This window comes from Rasamsonia byssochlamydoides (assembly GCF_041956645.1).
Source record: "Rasamsonia byssochlamydoides strain NRRL 3658 unplaced genomic scaffold VTN77scaffold_46, whole genome shotgun sequence".
Taxonomy (NCBI): Eukaryota; Fungi; Ascomycota; class Eurotiomycetes; order Eurotiales; family Trichocomaceae; genus Rasamsonia; species Rasamsonia byssochlamydoides.
Window position 1 is genome coordinate 156,078 of NW_027192429.1, and position 15,304 is coordinate 171,381.

A 15,304-nucleotide genomic window follows, 5' to 3' on the forward strand; every position below is an offset into this window, starting at 1 on the left:
GCCTTGCAGCAGTGGCTTTCAGAAGACCGAGTTAGTGATGCAACCGGATTGCTCGGATTCATCTTCCACGACCTAGTTCTGCAGCGAGGCTGGCAAGAACAGGACGTACCTAACTAAGCCCCCATTGGCGAGCCTTGTTGCAACACTCATTCCGGCAAGCCACAGAGAAACAGCAAGTTTTTGCGCGGTTTGGAAAGTGATCCGGACGTGGCAGCCCCTCCAGCGGCTGATTTCGCGAAGTATCAACTCGACTTCTTCAGGGCCCCCTCCCCCTCAGTCTTTCCTTTGTCTATGTCTCGGCCTCGCGCAGTCAGACTTGCCAGCCGGTTGTGAGAGTCTCCTGTGTACCAAATCCATGAGATTTTTTCGTTCATTGGCAGACTAAGCGGAATTCTCGAGTATCTCCGACCTCTGCATAAGACGATGAGCTCATCCAAGCGGCATAAAATCATTGTCGGGGTGGACTATGGTACCACGTACTCCGGTATGACCCTAGCAAACGTGCGCTCCTAGGTATAGCTGACCAGTTTAGGGGTAAGCTGGGTGTTTTCCACAAAGACCAGGATAGAAGACATCAACGTGATCAGCAATTGGCGGGACCATCCTGGATCGTGGAAGGTGGCGACCAGGATAGCTTATGCACATGAGAATGGAAACCGTGGAATGCGATCTGACCAGTGAGGATTCAGCGTTCGCCCCGATGTCAAATCCTACAGCTGGACGAAGCTTCTCCTCGACAAGAACACCCCTTTGACCGAGTTCGACGACAAGTCTCTGAGAGATCTCTACGGAGATGGCCTCATGAGCCTGTCAAAGGGCAAAACGGCTCAGGATGTGGTGGAGGATTTTCTCCGGCATCTTTACAACTATCTCGTCAACATGCTCAAGAAGCAAATAGGAGAAGACACTTTCAATGCTACGCCCATGGAATGCTACCTTACAATGTCCGCCATTTGGTCTGACCAGGCACAGCTCGCCACTCGGGAGGCCGCAAGGGCTGCCGGATTTGCGTCTAGGCCATCTGACACTCTGACCATGATTGCTGAGCCTGAAGCAGCGGCTATCGCAGCGATGAAGCCACATATAGGACCCGAAGCTACGGCGTCAATCAAGGTATGTACAATACATACATATAGCTGATGGTTCATCTAAACCAACTACTGTGCTCACGCGTCAGGCTGGCGAAAATATTCTGGTTTGCGACTGCGGCGGTGGGACGGTCGACATCACAACATACACAATCAAGTCCGCATATCCGACTCTTCAGTTTGAAGAGCTTTGCGTTGGGATAGGTGGGTTCGTCCGTTCTGGATCAACTCAATCAATCACATATTGACTGGAAGCAGGCGGGAAATGTGGCTCGACACATATCGACCGCAATTTCAACCAATGGATGATCAAGACATTCGGAGATGCCTATCTGTCATTGCCCGTCAAAAGGCGAGGCCCTGGCAGCAGGTTCATGGAGTCCTTCGACAGCGAAAAGAGAAATTTCCGAGGCGCAAATGAACGCCGCCTAATCGAGGTCGGTCCATTGAACATGGACGTGCCATATTCGATCCATGACGACGACGATGAACGAATGGTGAAATTAAATAAGTAAGTCGGATTTGCTTCTTTCTACCTAACTGCATTCCACCCTAACTACTAACTTACCTCCTCCTGCAGCAAAACCATGAAGAGCCTCTTTGACCCCGTCATTGATAACATCATCCGTCTCATCGAGACGCAAGTAGAAGCTGCAAGAAAGAAAAACAGCCAAATCGATGTACGAACATATGTTTCTTTCCGTGTCAAATGATATGAGCAACCACTGACATAGTCGGCGCCTAATTCTCGTGGGGGGATTTGGAGACTCTGAATACCTCAACCTACGAGTGCGACAATGGTGTAAGCGCAATGGAAACTGCCAAGTTACTTGTCCTGTCGATTGGTGAGTCTTCCTGGCACAATCAGACAAGGCAATTAACTGATATGCGACTATTAGTCAAGCAGCAATTGTCCGTGGGGCGGCACTTCGAGAACTTGAAGGCATCAAGCCCATTATAACCCACTGCCGCGTTCACTATGGGTGGAGTTGGGGAGAGCCTTTCCGAGAGGGGATCGACAACGAAGCAGACGCGTACATTTCTAAACTAACCGACAAGAAAATGTGCAGGGGTAGAATGAAGTGGGTTGTGTCGAAGGTTAAATACCACTCATACTTTTGCCATGGCTTCTATTCACTGACCGGTCATAAAAACCCAAGGGCCAAAAAATAGATGAAAACTTCACCGTGACTGCCGCTGTCCAAGCCATTATTCATGAGGACTCGCCTCGAGAAGACTCCTTGAACCTATATTTTTGCCCGCTGGAGGATCCCCCGGAACATTTGAGCCACTGTCGTATTTTAAAGGTGGGCACTATCAAGACGGACCTGTCCAACATCGATCTTAAAACCGTCGAGTCCAAGTACGATGCGTCGGAGAAGAAGTGGGTATATGGGCCCTCTTATCAGGTTGAGGTTCACTTTCGGGGAGGTAAGGACATTCTGGATTTCAAGGCCAAGAGCAACAGCGTGATCGTTGGGAATGCGTCGCTGGAGTTGGAGAACTAGGTAAGCTTCCATAAAGCAGGCTGTATAATTTTATCCTTGCGGTAAAGTTCATGTATGTATGTATGTAGGTGGAGTTGGTTTACCTAAATTTATGCACTGTGCTTTACCTCTTTTTAGCTGTGAGAGACGAGGATATTAAATAATTAAACTCTACTATGCTATCTATACAGTTTTTGGTCTAGGCTAGGTATATTGAGCTATCAATAATGCTCAAAGTCCCTCTTAGATATAGTAGTATTCAAGAAGTATATTATCAGTCGGCGACTGAAGCTTCTACCCATCGCCTGAGGACACTGAAACGGATATCTCACCTCCCTACAGGGTGCCAGCGATCAGAAACTGTGAGAAGTATGTACTACGGAATCTGGCTGATTTGGGCATAAATAAATAGCCTGTCCTGTCAGATCCCTAGGAGATCTTGATTCTTTCTTTCTTGATCTTCTGAAAATAATCGTTAGATGGCCAATCTGAGCGATGTCTAACTAAGCTTGATGACTTGGTGCCTGTATATCGCTGACATTATCCACTCAAAAAAAATTGGAAGAAATTGCAAAATTGTTATAGCTACCTACCTAGGTATGTAGTTAGGGTCTTAGGCATATAATACCTAGTACAGTACCTAAGTAGACTGGGTTTAAGGTATTGCTGAAGTATGTGCCACGGCTTTCAAAACAACCGATAAGAAAACTGATCTTATCATTGATACGTAATCTATAAAGAAAGAATGAAAGAAAGCTACGAAGGCGAAGTCATTCGATATAGAAGCTCAGCTTTTCCTAATTGGGGAACTATGCAGGTGACGTCTATCAGTCACACGTGCAATTAGTCACATGATCGACGACCTGAACCGTCTTGGGCAGAGACATACTATTACCATATTGGGAATATATAGTTCGATGGATGCCCTTGCTTGCCCCCTTTATAAAAGAACAGATCAGTAGACCTATTCCTTTATATGATTATATGGAGGCCACGAATCGTATCGACTTCAACACATCTCTCTCACAAACTTGCCGTCACACGATACCATTAATTAATTAATTAGTTAGTTACCTAGTGGAATGTTTGGCTAGCCTACGATAAATACAGAGTAATAATAGATCGTAAGAAAAGGAATATCATGTTGCAGATGCGGCCAAAAGGAGATGCCATGACATCTACTTCTTAGCTGATCTGAAATATGGCCCACCAGCATATTATGTTAATCTCGTCGAATACAGGTACAATTACTACTACTAGACTACCGAGATCGTTCATTATCTAGCTAGCTAACGTGTATCATCAGCAGCAGCAGTAGCGTGAACGATGCACTACCCAGTCTCCATACTGAATTTAGGAATTAATAGTAGTACTACTGTTTTGATTTTCATTCTCGCAGCCAGTTCTCCCTCTCTCGTTCGATCATAGGTCCCTACGTTAGTAGGTACAGTACAAAGTACTAAAGGTAGATAGGTAGGTATCTACTCAGGAATCTATCTATCCCTTAAGCACCTACCGCCTGTGTAAATTTCATATAAATAAATCCAGCAGAAATACAATCCATTCATTCACGCCTCATCCATTCCGATGCCCCTGTCGCCACTCGCCCAATATCAATTACCTAACCTAGAGGTACTATATGCGTACCAGGTACCTAGGTAGCTAGCATAGCGGTGAGAAATTTGGAGCAACAGTATAAAATCATATCATATCATATCATATCATTTCCATTATAACAGGGGAATGGATGCGCTAGCATTTTTGGACGGTACTACATAGATACTCTGTTCACCTAAGGTACCTAGCAGATAATTCAGTACTCTATCCTTCGTACTCCGTACCTAGGTACTTTTGTAGAAATCATAGGAACACTTCGGATGACCGGACGGCAGTTACTCACTCGGTCACTCACTCAATCAGTCAGTCGGTCGGTCATTCGGTTGGTAAGTCGGCAAGTCGGTAAGTATCCAATCCATCAATCTTTGAATGATCATCGACTACTTCGTACTCTGTAATCCGTACTCCGTACAGTACCCACGAGTTCCAGAACAACGACCACGATTTCCCTTCATATGATCTGCGCACGAGGGACGAAGCTCACTCACGACTGGACAGAGGAGGGAAGTCGATGATATCTTGGCAGGCCTTGGCATGCTCCAGCTCTCCATCAGGGACCTAGGTAGGTACGGAGTACCTGGGACTATTGCCGGGTAGATAGTTACGGAGCTCCTGTGGGACACACTGGATCAAGCTGGATCAAGTTTAATATGTTGACGACTATATAAGTAAAAATCCGAGAAGGCGCCGGAAATAACTTCCTGAATGTCTGACTAATGCCGAGGTTATGGCGCTAACCCCGAGCTTGCTCGGTCTCTTCCGACAGTGGGAGCACGTAGGGGGTTAGGGTAGGCATGGATTTAGGTTAGGTTAGGCTAGGTTAGGTCAGGGAGTTGGTTCCTTGGTTTCTAGTGGACCTACACGTCCACGGTAGCCCTTGAGAACTTAGGGGATCAAAAGATATATGGTTTATCTGTAATAATAATACGCCTTGGCATGACACGACCATAATAGCACTGTTACTTCCTCCTCACGAGTCACGACATGGGATGAAAATCGATATCCATGGATGATACTCCGTACTCTGTACCTAGGCTAGGTACGGAGTACTAGACTACTTAGGTAGATAGGTACCAGTTCCTGGGGGCGGGTAGATCATCCCCTAGTACCTAGGTTCTCCGTTACTTCGTACTCTTAATTAACCAATAACAATTACTATTAGTAAATAATTACCTAATAATTGTTGATTACTGGTCTACTGTCATCTTGGTATTGTTAAATACCTACCTATTATGAATGGATTTTCGCCTCGGGGATCATAAATACTAAATCCTCTCTCTAAATAATGATATCGATCACCTCTGTCTGGATGGCAGATGGCAGATGCGATACCCTTCCAGGGGGTGGTCTGTACCTAACTTGGCACTTACCAGTTACCCACCCCACCTTATCACCATCCACGGTTGTCATGTCATCAGGTTCATCCCGTCTAAAGTTTCCCTTCTCTAACGAGTCTCGAGTGATCAAGGCTCGCGATTACCTACCTAGGTACCTACCAACCGGGTTGAAAACCTGATGAGATGCCAAGCGGGAACTATGTCAAAAAAGGGACAGTGTCTCGGCATTTGTTGAGAGGGAAAAAAAAACGCTGGCAGCTAGCCTATCGAACCGTTCAAATGGGCGTTCCCTCCCCCATCGAATCTAAATCTACGATCTGAGGTAGGCATGTGCCAATGCGGCACTGCCGCACTGGGACTGGACTGATGATGATCAGTGATGGCATTCGCGCATAGATCAGCAGGGAGCCCGTACGTCTGTCTAGATGAAGTCTTGGTTGTCACCTTCTCAGGTACGGAGTACGTACCTGCTTTGTATTATTACGGCTTACTCCACCTGTCTTGCTCGCGGGTGCGGTACCCGGTAATATATGTATTTTATTATCGACTAGGTCAGTACCTACGGAGTACTCCGTTACCTACCTCGGTAGTAGATCCTAGGTAGTAACTATTGTACCCAGTACTTCAACATCTCTCATAGGTTCCCCGGTATCAACTAGTCAACTAGTATTTAGTGTTTATCATTTGGTGATAAAAACTCACGGAGAAACTCGGACGAAACAGTTTCAATCTTGCCACGTCGGGGATGGACCCGTTTCAGAATGACCTGCCTTTTCAGGAATGGCCTCTCCACGGGTAACCCCAGTTTTCGGTGGACCCCGAACGGGAGTATCTGGCAAATCACCGATCGGATCGTCGCGCTTGTTTCGTTGCTTGGCAGACCCACTCATGTCCATGAGTGAGGTACCTGACCTGTATGGAGTACTCCGTACAGAGTACAGTGCTGATCTGCGAGTTAGAACGAAAAAAAAAACTCACTCAGTCACAGGATAGAGGTCGAGGTGAAACAGCTCGTGTGATCAGCGCCAGAACCACCATGCGTTCCAAGGTTGATTGAAAGGGGCGCGACGATCCAGATCACTGGGTTAGTGTATAACTAGGATCCACTCTACGGCCGTTCTTAGCTACCACGAGGTCCGCGGCACCCTTCCCTTTCGGGACAAAAGGCCCTTCTGTCCTTTCCTCCATCCTAGGATTTCCTCCCGGATGAGGTCAAAAACCGAGCCAGCTGCTTTCTAGATTGAGTTGGTTTTCTGGTCGGGACTCGGTTGACCCTCCGGCGGCCCCACGAAGTACGGAGTAGACATTTCGACAGTGAAACAGTCTCGAAAGTTAAATAGCAGGACGATTGACCCCCGCGGACTGGCGCGTGACGGACAAGCTTTGCCGGGGGCTTGTTAGAATACCGACTACTAGGAGTCTAGGACAAGCACTGGCCTGGTGATATTGAGAATCCACCTGACGGCACATCTCCCGAACCTTCAGATCCATAGTTAATTACTTAATACAAGCATCCTCGTAGTAGCGTCAAGACAGGGGTCCCCGAGATTGTTGCCTGTAGCCAGTCGATACGCAGCAGCGCAGACTCGATCGTCGATAGGTCGACGGAGGCGTGAGGCGCAACACCATCACAATTCACGATGAAAGTCAAATCCCGAAGAAGCCCGTGATGATTGGCTTGTCATGCTCCTCGTCGAGTTTCGAGAAGCGAGTCCAGTACTGCAGAGCTGTCAAACTTAAAATAATTGGCTAGCGGGTAAGAATCACCTACGAGAAAATGGTGATTATTGGCCCTCTTGTCAAGCAGTCTTTCAGGCGGGGAAACTGGACCGGCTGTCTGTCCATTACGGGTTAATAGCGCCATGGACATTGATAGTTCCTCTTGCCAGTTCGTCTTGCCCCATCAGCCGTGACAGAAAACAGGATATCATCTTCCCTGAGATTAACTTCACAGCGGAGCCGGCTCTTGGAGAGCTGAGATCTGACCAATGATGGACCCTCATTCGTGTTGACAATTATAAGAAATTCCTGACATTGCAGCAGATCAGTCAATCTGTGTGCCTCATCATGTGTGAGAGCGACGTCATCCTTTGTCTCTAGGGCACGATTATCTGCTCCTGTTTGATGCTGGTAGAGCTGGTATACCCGGTTGGGCGGCCTTGCGGGTAGCCCCCGCACAGGATAAGTGCTGACAGAAGGGTCGCCAGGCTCCATCATTGTAGGGAGCCTGAGATGCTGAAAGGAGCCTTGGGAGGGAAAAAAATGGTGTCAGACTTAATCCCAAGGTGTCTATTTCTCTGGCCATGTGCTGCACAAAGGGACTAACCACGCACACCCAGGCTGCGGCCCAGCCCGGCAGTGCCTGCCCCGGAAAGATCCACGGAGAGAGGGAAGGCCACAATCATCTGTATCTACCCCCTACTGAACTTTGCTATCATCCTACTGTTTGTGATCAGTACAAAACTCGTCCAGCAGTGCTGCAGCATGAAAGGGGAGGGATTGTGTGAGTGACAGTGTGTTTTCCTGAAGCTCCAAATCAATATGCAAAGCCTGGGACTGATGACTGTTATGCCCGCTGGGTTCATGTCAAAAGGGCAGATAGTGAAGAAAGCCTGATAGTAACTCAGGAATAACATCAAAGAGAGTGTGTGTGAGTGAAAATGAAAAAAAAAACGTTCAAAAGGTTATACTACCCAGTACTGCTGCCATATAAAGTGGAGCAAAGACTCAGTTGATCCTAGGGTGCTTGGGCCATTCAGGCACAAGCTTAAGCTCAATGACAGTAGCTCTGTTGTAAGTTTAGTTTCATCCCTCAAAATAACATTTTGCCTTCACCTGGATCAGAAGGTGCGTATTTATGGACTCTGGTCAATGTGACCCAGCCGCAGGGTTGATTGATAGGTATGCATGCACAGGAGGTTTAAAAAAAAGGAAAACTTACAGAGAAGGGTTGGAAAATAGAACTAGCAGCTGCAAAGTGATACAATCATAATAATAATAATAATGGCTATTAAACAATAATGCCTGGGGTATCAGTTGCTATTGAGAAAGAGCAAGTAGGAAACACCGCAGACCCCGCATACTCGACGACTCCGCGGCCAAAGAGCGTCGCCACTGGTGCGAGACTGTATACAAGGATTAGACCCTGCTAGTCCATGCCAGACGTTCAGAGGGACCCGCCCGTCCCGAGTGTTCCGAGAATCTGGAAATCTGCCCTGAGTGGATTGTATCCTCCCCAAATCGATAGAAGACAAATCTGGAGCTCGCATGGTACCTCCTCCCAAGTCTGTTTGCCCCATCCATAAAAGGGAATAGGTAAATACGTCCCAGATCGCCGTATTTCAAGCAAGTCGTAAATAATGTCCAAAACAACATTCCCGTCCCGTTCGGCGGGCGACTGCAAACTGGTTGTTGGACCGCACCGTCGGCAAGGAAACCCCGCTGAGTGTAAAAATGGCTGGTGGAGAGAGTAATTCACAGTTTGGGAATCAAAGGGGGAAAAAAGCAATTTGCAAGACAGAATGAAACCAAACCGGAGAAAAACGCCACCCCGTATCCTTTTGAGAGATATTCCAGTGACCGGTCCTTTTACCAGTACCATAATTAGTCATGTCATCAAAGAATCGTAAGGCAATCACGAAAGACGCGCAGTGTCGGGGTCGTGTGCTCCTGGTGAATGAAAATAAGAGGAATATCAACAAAGGTCCGAAACCCAACTTCTCGTCTAGGTTATTCGGTGAAGTCGACGGCGGAGGCAGAAGAAAGAGGTCCAAAGTCGGCGGCCGAAATCGATGATCGCAGTCTCTTAACCCAGCCCGAGGAAACCCCAGTCGGTGCCTTCTGGTTGATTCAGGATTCGAGTGGCTGGCTTATATTGGAAATCTGGTTGATATGAGACCATGATGGGATGGCTCTCTGCAGTCATGGGATGATGGCCAGGGTAGGGTTGCGGCGGAGGTGGCTGATGGAATTCCGCAGGAACGTAGTTTGGGCGAGGGTTCGGGTCGTAACGCGGCTGCATCAGATGCGCATAGTGCTGCGGATCCATCGGAGGAGGGGGTGGTGGTGGGGGAGGAGCAGCAGCAGGGACATTCTGGGGAAGGACAGGTTGCGGGTCGGGAACCGGGACCTGAGCGAGAGACACAGCCTGCTGCGGTGGATAAAAGTCGTGGTTTGGAGTCGGCGGTTGAGGATAGAACGGTTGCTGCGCCAGGATATACTGATTAGGTGACATCGAGGTCACAACAGGGGTCTGGTATGTCGTTCCCTCTGGCGTTGCCTCCTCGGAAGATGGCCGGGTCGCCGCGCCAGGTCGGTGTGAACGATGCTGATGCTTCGTCAAAGTGGTTTTGCGGCAAAAGCTGTATACAAAAGGCAAAGATGAGCAAGACAATTCAGCAGAAGAAAGGTCCTGCAAGCTCTCACCTCCGCTCGCACGCGGGCTCCTGGCAAATATAAGGCCGCTTTCCAGTATGGATCCGGCGATGACGAGCCAAACTCGATGACTACTCAAACACATCAATATCCACTCTGCCTCTCATCACTCCATATATATCAGGGAAGAAGGCATTGCGCAAAGGAATGGAGTTACTGACGTCTGAAAAGGCTTTGTGACAGCCCTCATGATCGCAGACGTGTGGCTTCTCGCCTGTATGAGTTCGGGAGTGGACTGTCAAGGCACTCCGCTGGATGAAGCTTTTGTTGCAATCCTTCACAGTGCAGTGGTAGGGACGTTCATTGGTGTGTATCCGATAATGCCTGCAGAGATCTGACTTGCGGTTGAACGACTGCATGGCAACCGATGATGCTTATCAGCCATCCAAATCAGGAAAGCACATGGTTGAAGACCGGCTCCTTCTCACCTTGCCACATTTCTCCCACGAACAGCTGAAGTCTCGTCCTCCAGGCGCCATGACCAACGACAGAAAGCTGGACAGGCGATCTATCGCCAATCCTCAAAAAAGAATTGTCTCAAAAAACCACCGGGGTGTTGGTATAGTTTGAGGGGAGGGAGCGACGAGGATTTATAAAAGGGTCACGGTTAATCTAAATGAGCGGAGTGGGGGGGATCGAGGATAAAAGCGACAATCGGGCGACCCCAAACAAAAAGCGAAAAGGATAGTAATGGAGAAGATGCGGCGGAGGTCAGCAAGGCCGGGTGAGAAGGAGAACGGGTAGCTGGTGAAGAGCTTGCCCACGACGGTCCAGGGTATGAAAAGGGACCAGCCTGCAGGCAAAAACCAGCGGAGGCGACCTGTTGGGAGGGCAGTATATAGTTACAGGACGTGGGTTGGGAGGAGTGGTAATTTAAGTCATCCCATACAAACTCCCGGAAGGTTTAGTGGTGGATGGGTAGCTGAGACCCCGGGCTATCCACGGGGATTGCTGGGTGGACGATGGGCGGATGGGCAGACCAAACAGTGCTAGCCCGGCTCTGACACATGGGGACAAGATGCACGCTGCCGGGCAGGGAGTGTTGGAGAGCTCTTAATTGTGTAAAGGAAATTGCAAGGAAATCATGTGTGTGTTATGCTAGTCGCGCGTCTGGCTTCTTACGGGGAAAGCCGCCAGGCCCGTTGTTTAGCTGAGAGATCGAGGCTAGAAGGGATCCTGTAATTATCGCTTCCCCGTGGTCGCATCCAATTCCATTCCATTTCCAGCGTGAGGCCTGTAAATGTAATCTGTACACGTACAGTATTACTCCCTCCTCTGTACTCCGTCGAGGTCCTGGACCCGTCGTGGTTGCCGTTTTGGTACGGGCCCGGCAGTACCGTTAACTGTTCCACAGAGGAAGACTTGCCATGGGATGACCATCATGACGGCCCGCGGTTCTAGCAGACGGGAGGACGATAACTATCTCATAATTCTACGCCATTGTCCGTACGGAGTAGTTAGTCCGTAATGGGATCCAGTTCCCCAGCGCGCCGGGAGACATGCCAGTGACCGGCAGCACAACCCGCGCAACGGTGGGGTCAGGGTCTTTAGCTTCGAGGGAACGAACGTACTGACTTTACGGAGGACGTACGACGGCGATGCCGTCCAGAAAGCCCCCAAACTCTAAGTCTGATGGAACGGGCAGATCCGATGCTGTTGGTCGCCGACAGGGGTTGTTGGGCGAGGCCAAGGGACCACAGCAGCCTCGGTAAATTCAGGACTAGACATGGAGAAAGACAGCGGATAGGCGCCTGACAATCCTAGTGCGTACCGCTGAACTGGCACATGTTCCTGCGGCAATTTTGGCAGCGTCATGTAGCTTGAAAACCGAAATACGGAGGAGAGGTGTGAGTGAAGCTGTTCTACTCTATGTTGGTCAGAAGGTTAGGTGAGGCGAGGTTATGACTATGAGGGGGAGTTGGACTTGGACTGTCACGCCTAACTCCTGAGAGGAAGAGCCATCTTGGCTGACCTGGATAGCCTCCTGGCTCCCGGCGGGCGGTCGTGGCATGGCACCGAGATAAGTATAGGCACTAGCGACCGAAGGCCGGAACCACTGCTAAACCTTAGGGACGACCCTCTCCCTTCCCCGGCAGTCACGACTCTCCCTCAATCAACCAGGAGAAGTCAGGGCTGCCAGAATCCAATGCGGCCCGCTGTCTTACTATACGGAGTGTACGCCGCATGGAGGGTAAGGATCCTGCTGCCAAGTCACCAACGGACCAGACCCGATGCCGCTTATCCAACTGGCACCTTGGAGACTTCGACGATACGGGCCCCTCGGGGGTTGCCAGAACGGCCACCAGAGCCCGAGCCTGCCACTGGTCCGACGTATAGCCCACCAGGTCTGGCCTGGGTGTCAATTGTCGCCCAGCAGTCTCCATGAAGCAAGTACCTGGACAACCTCTCGTGCAAGCATGTCTTTTCCCCGCATCGTCTTTCACCATGGTCCTCCATCAGCTTCATCACTATCACCGTCAGCAGGAATGCCCCGTTGAGTCCCTGTTACAGCACATATAGGGACAACTGCATTGTTCTCTTGGACAGGTCGATGGTTCAGTCCACCATAACTAATATTTCGAGTTCCGTCAGAAATTTATGACCCAGGGTCCTCGCCAGAGCTTATGATAAACAAGGAACACTGGGTTCCTCTATCTGGATATGATCCTTCACCAGTCCCGCCGTGGCTGAAGAAGCTCCCCATAAGGGTCTCTTTTTAAGTTTCATTGCCAAGCGATCGACTTGGATGAAGAGTGCAGAGTCCTCCATATGGGCCACCGTCTATGGAGGATAAACATCCCCCTGAAATAATTCATCTTTGGGCAGTCCCAATTCCATTATCTGGTGTTAGTCCAAGTGCGCATTCTTGGTCAATGTCTGGACTTTGCAGGAGAGAGAGTCAGTCCAATTCGGAACGTGTTCACCGGGGAACCGCCTGGGAGTTCAACATTTCACTCACTAGAATGATCACCGGAGACAGTCTTCTGATCCCTCTTCTCTGACTATAAACTCTCACGACGTGAACATTGCGGTCAGCCAGATTCGTTTTCGGATCGCCAAATGTAAGACAGCTCGTGCGAACTAGGGTTCGACATCCTAGCGTCGTGCAAGCCCTCTTTTGAATGGACAAGTAACTGTCGAATACCCTCCGGGGCTGATGATGAACGTCGAACCTGGCTTGAATTCCATTGCTTGCTCAATTCCTTGCATGGACTGTTGCAGATACAGACAGGACATGGAGGGTTCCGCATCGCCACGTTCGATCTGCATGCAGGTCAAGGATCCCTTATCTATGTCCTGTCTGTATCTTAAGTAAACAGGAGTCGCTGAGATCTGTAATTTTGATAGCACTTCGCTCATCGAATGACTTTTTGAAGGCAATTGGGCTGATTGGCGCGACCCAATTGCAGTACACTGTCCAGACTTGTTCGCAACGGAGTCAATAGTTGATACACGGCGCTGTTGGGTCTGTTTCCTGCGATGCCCGGAGGATTCGACCAAGGAACTTCTGCTCTATTCCTATTGCCCAAGAACACTGTTCAGTTAGTAGTGTACAGTACATTTGAATCAGAATGACCAGGGAGATTGTCTTCGTAAATACTTCCAGAGCATCCTTCTCAACTCCCGCATTGTGGCTGTCGCCAATGCAGGCAGCTGCAGAAGCGGTATGGGGTTGTGCATTTGCTTCCTGCAGAGACATGCAAGTGCTAGCAACATCCAACGCTTCTGGGTTTCTAGAGTCTCGAGATCGTTAGTGCAAAGGATTCTGCCGATCCAAAGAGGCACGTCCCTTCTCCGTGGAAATGCATGTGGTTTGGAAACAATCGCCGTCACAGGAAAGCTGCTTTGTCATGAAGGGTGCAACGAGGGCCTGTAAGAGGGACTGAGGCAGACCCTGCAACACGCTCGCTCGTCAGCAACTACGAATATGCTACACCACAGTTCGTCACCAAGAAACAGGACTGCAAATCTTCCGAGCGGTGATACAAGGGTCTTCGAGATGCATCCGTCAAATTCTTTTCTCTGCTCTTGTGCTCCAGTAACGCTGTCCTACCTGGTTGATGGCGCGTGCATCTAAATTCTCACGCGTGGGACGATCAGAGTCGGAGGAGCCCAGGCACCCGGTGGCTGGATCGGTCCTCCCACCCAGCAGATCGCAACAGGACGAAAATTGGTTGACCTGTTTCTTTCCCCCTTCCGACTCTGCCATTGATATTGGTAGGAAGGAGCCCAACTCCACGACGACTGCATTTCGCAGCGACAGAGGACAAGGGAACACCCGTTTTCAAGGTAGGAAATGATTGTACATACTGTACGACTAGAAGAACCATGGAAAGGCTGATTCGGACCGCATGCATGGCCCCGCAAAGCCTGATATTCCATCCTTGGGTAATACAGGTTAGGGATCCAGTGAGATGTGCATTTCCTCCGACCTAATCAATCCCAAACTCGCGCTTGTCAGATGCCTGGAGACAAGACGGGCGCAACCAACAGCCCCCCTTTTGTCGACTGTGGTATTCCGCGACAGCAGGCCTCCTTGGGCAATAATAGCACCTACCTAGGTAGGTTAGTGGACGAAGGAAGAGGAGGAAGGCGAGTTACCGCTCGTTTACGCAAGCAAGTCATTGCACCGAATGTCTGTGCCTTATCACCCCGCATTCTTGGCGGTCTCCATTAAGATCTTTCCCGGCTGATGCCATTCTGATTACTCCATAGTTATCTCACTAAATCTAGAAGCGGCTTATCGTTCCAAGATTCCAACGAGGGCCGTTCGTTGATTCGTTCGATCCTCGTAAGCATGGCGACGCCAGACCACGTTGTTCAGCCTCACCACGAAACCTGAAGAATGCCTGGTCGTACTGCATGGTGGAAGGACGGCACACCGACGAGTTCGACCCGGGCACGACACCGAGTCATGCGCCATTATCGACGGACCGCCAGATCTTGTTTCTACTGTTAGTCGCTTATCACTACCCGACGCGAATCTACATACTCGCTGATTGCCGTGAGTAGCACATTCACATGACAGGAATCGTCAAAGTGGCTGCAGCTGAGGTTGCGAGGCGCGACTGTCGGTACAGAGAGTACTGTAAGAAACACAGATGCCTCTAAACGCAAAACTGCTGAGGGAGGGAATCCAACTCAGATTATCGATGCTCAATGGCAACAATTGGTCAGGTTACGAAGTATTACGGCATAAGTGCAGTCTGTGCAGAAAGTGGTCAGTGATCGTCACTACCAGATGGGCTGAAACGGATATGTTGGTTCGTGATAAGCTAACCTTACAGCCCTACTAGCATTTAGCCTTCGAATCGCATTAATTTGCCGACGTGTATCTTTC

The 15,304-nt window shown here is 49.4% G+C and overlaps 5 protein-coding genes across 5 annotated transcripts; 3 read left to right on the top strand and 2 right to left on the bottom strand.

Moving 5' to 3' along the window:
* Positions 1 to 423: 423 nt before the first annotated feature.
* Positions 424 to 681, top strand: VTN77DRAFT_6131 (uncharacterized protein; the record flags this gene model as incomplete). Its single annotated transcript, XM_069422376.1, has 2 exons — positions 424 to 484; positions 533 to 681. The coding sequence occupies 2 exons, from the start codon at positions 424 to 426 to the stop codon at positions 679 to 681; spliced, it is 210 nt and encodes a 69-aa protein (XP_069276386.1).
* Positions 682 to 801: 120 nt separating this feature from the next.
* VTN77DRAFT_6132 (uncharacterized protein) lies at positions 802 to 1,801 on the top strand (the record flags this gene model as incomplete). Its single annotated transcript, XM_069422377.1, has 4 exons — positions 802 to 1,113; positions 1,178 to 1,292; positions 1,347 to 1,599; positions 1,669 to 1,801. The coding sequence occupies 4 exons, from the start codon at positions 802 to 804 to the stop codon at positions 1,799 to 1,801; spliced, it is 813 nt and encodes a 270-aa protein (XP_069276387.1).
* A 349-nt stretch (positions 1,802 to 2,150) lies between these two features.
* On the top strand, positions 2,151 to 2,596 carry VTN77DRAFT_6133 (uncharacterized protein; the record flags this gene model as incomplete). Its single annotated transcript, XM_069422378.1, has 2 exons — positions 2,151 to 2,186; positions 2,249 to 2,596. The coding sequence occupies 2 exons, from the start codon at positions 2,151 to 2,153 to the stop codon at positions 2,594 to 2,596; spliced, it is 384 nt and encodes a 127-aa protein (XP_069276388.1).
* Positions 2,597 to 9,334: 6,738 nt separating this feature from the next.
* VTN77DRAFT_6134 (uncharacterized protein) lies at positions 9,335 to 10,442 on the bottom strand (the record flags this gene model as incomplete). The annotated part of the gene is made up of 4 exons (XM_069422379.1): positions 9,335 to 9,890; positions 9,955 to 10,034; positions 10,125 to 10,316; positions 10,392 to 10,442. 4 exons carry the CDS (start codon positions 10,440 to 10,442, stop codon positions 9,335 to 9,337), a joined length of 879 nt encoding a protein of 292 aa, XP_069276389.1.
* Positions 10,443 to 13,714: 3,272 nt separating this feature from the next.
* VTN77DRAFT_6135 (uncharacterized protein) lies at positions 13,715 to 14,173 on the bottom strand (the record flags this gene model as incomplete). Its single annotated transcript, XM_069422380.1, has 2 exons — positions 13,715 to 13,858; positions 14,018 to 14,173. The coding sequence occupies 2 exons, from the start codon at positions 14,171 to 14,173 to the stop codon at positions 13,715 to 13,717; spliced, it is 300 nt and encodes a 99-aa protein (XP_069276390.1).
* Positions 14,174 to 15,304: the final 1,131 nt, after the last annotated feature.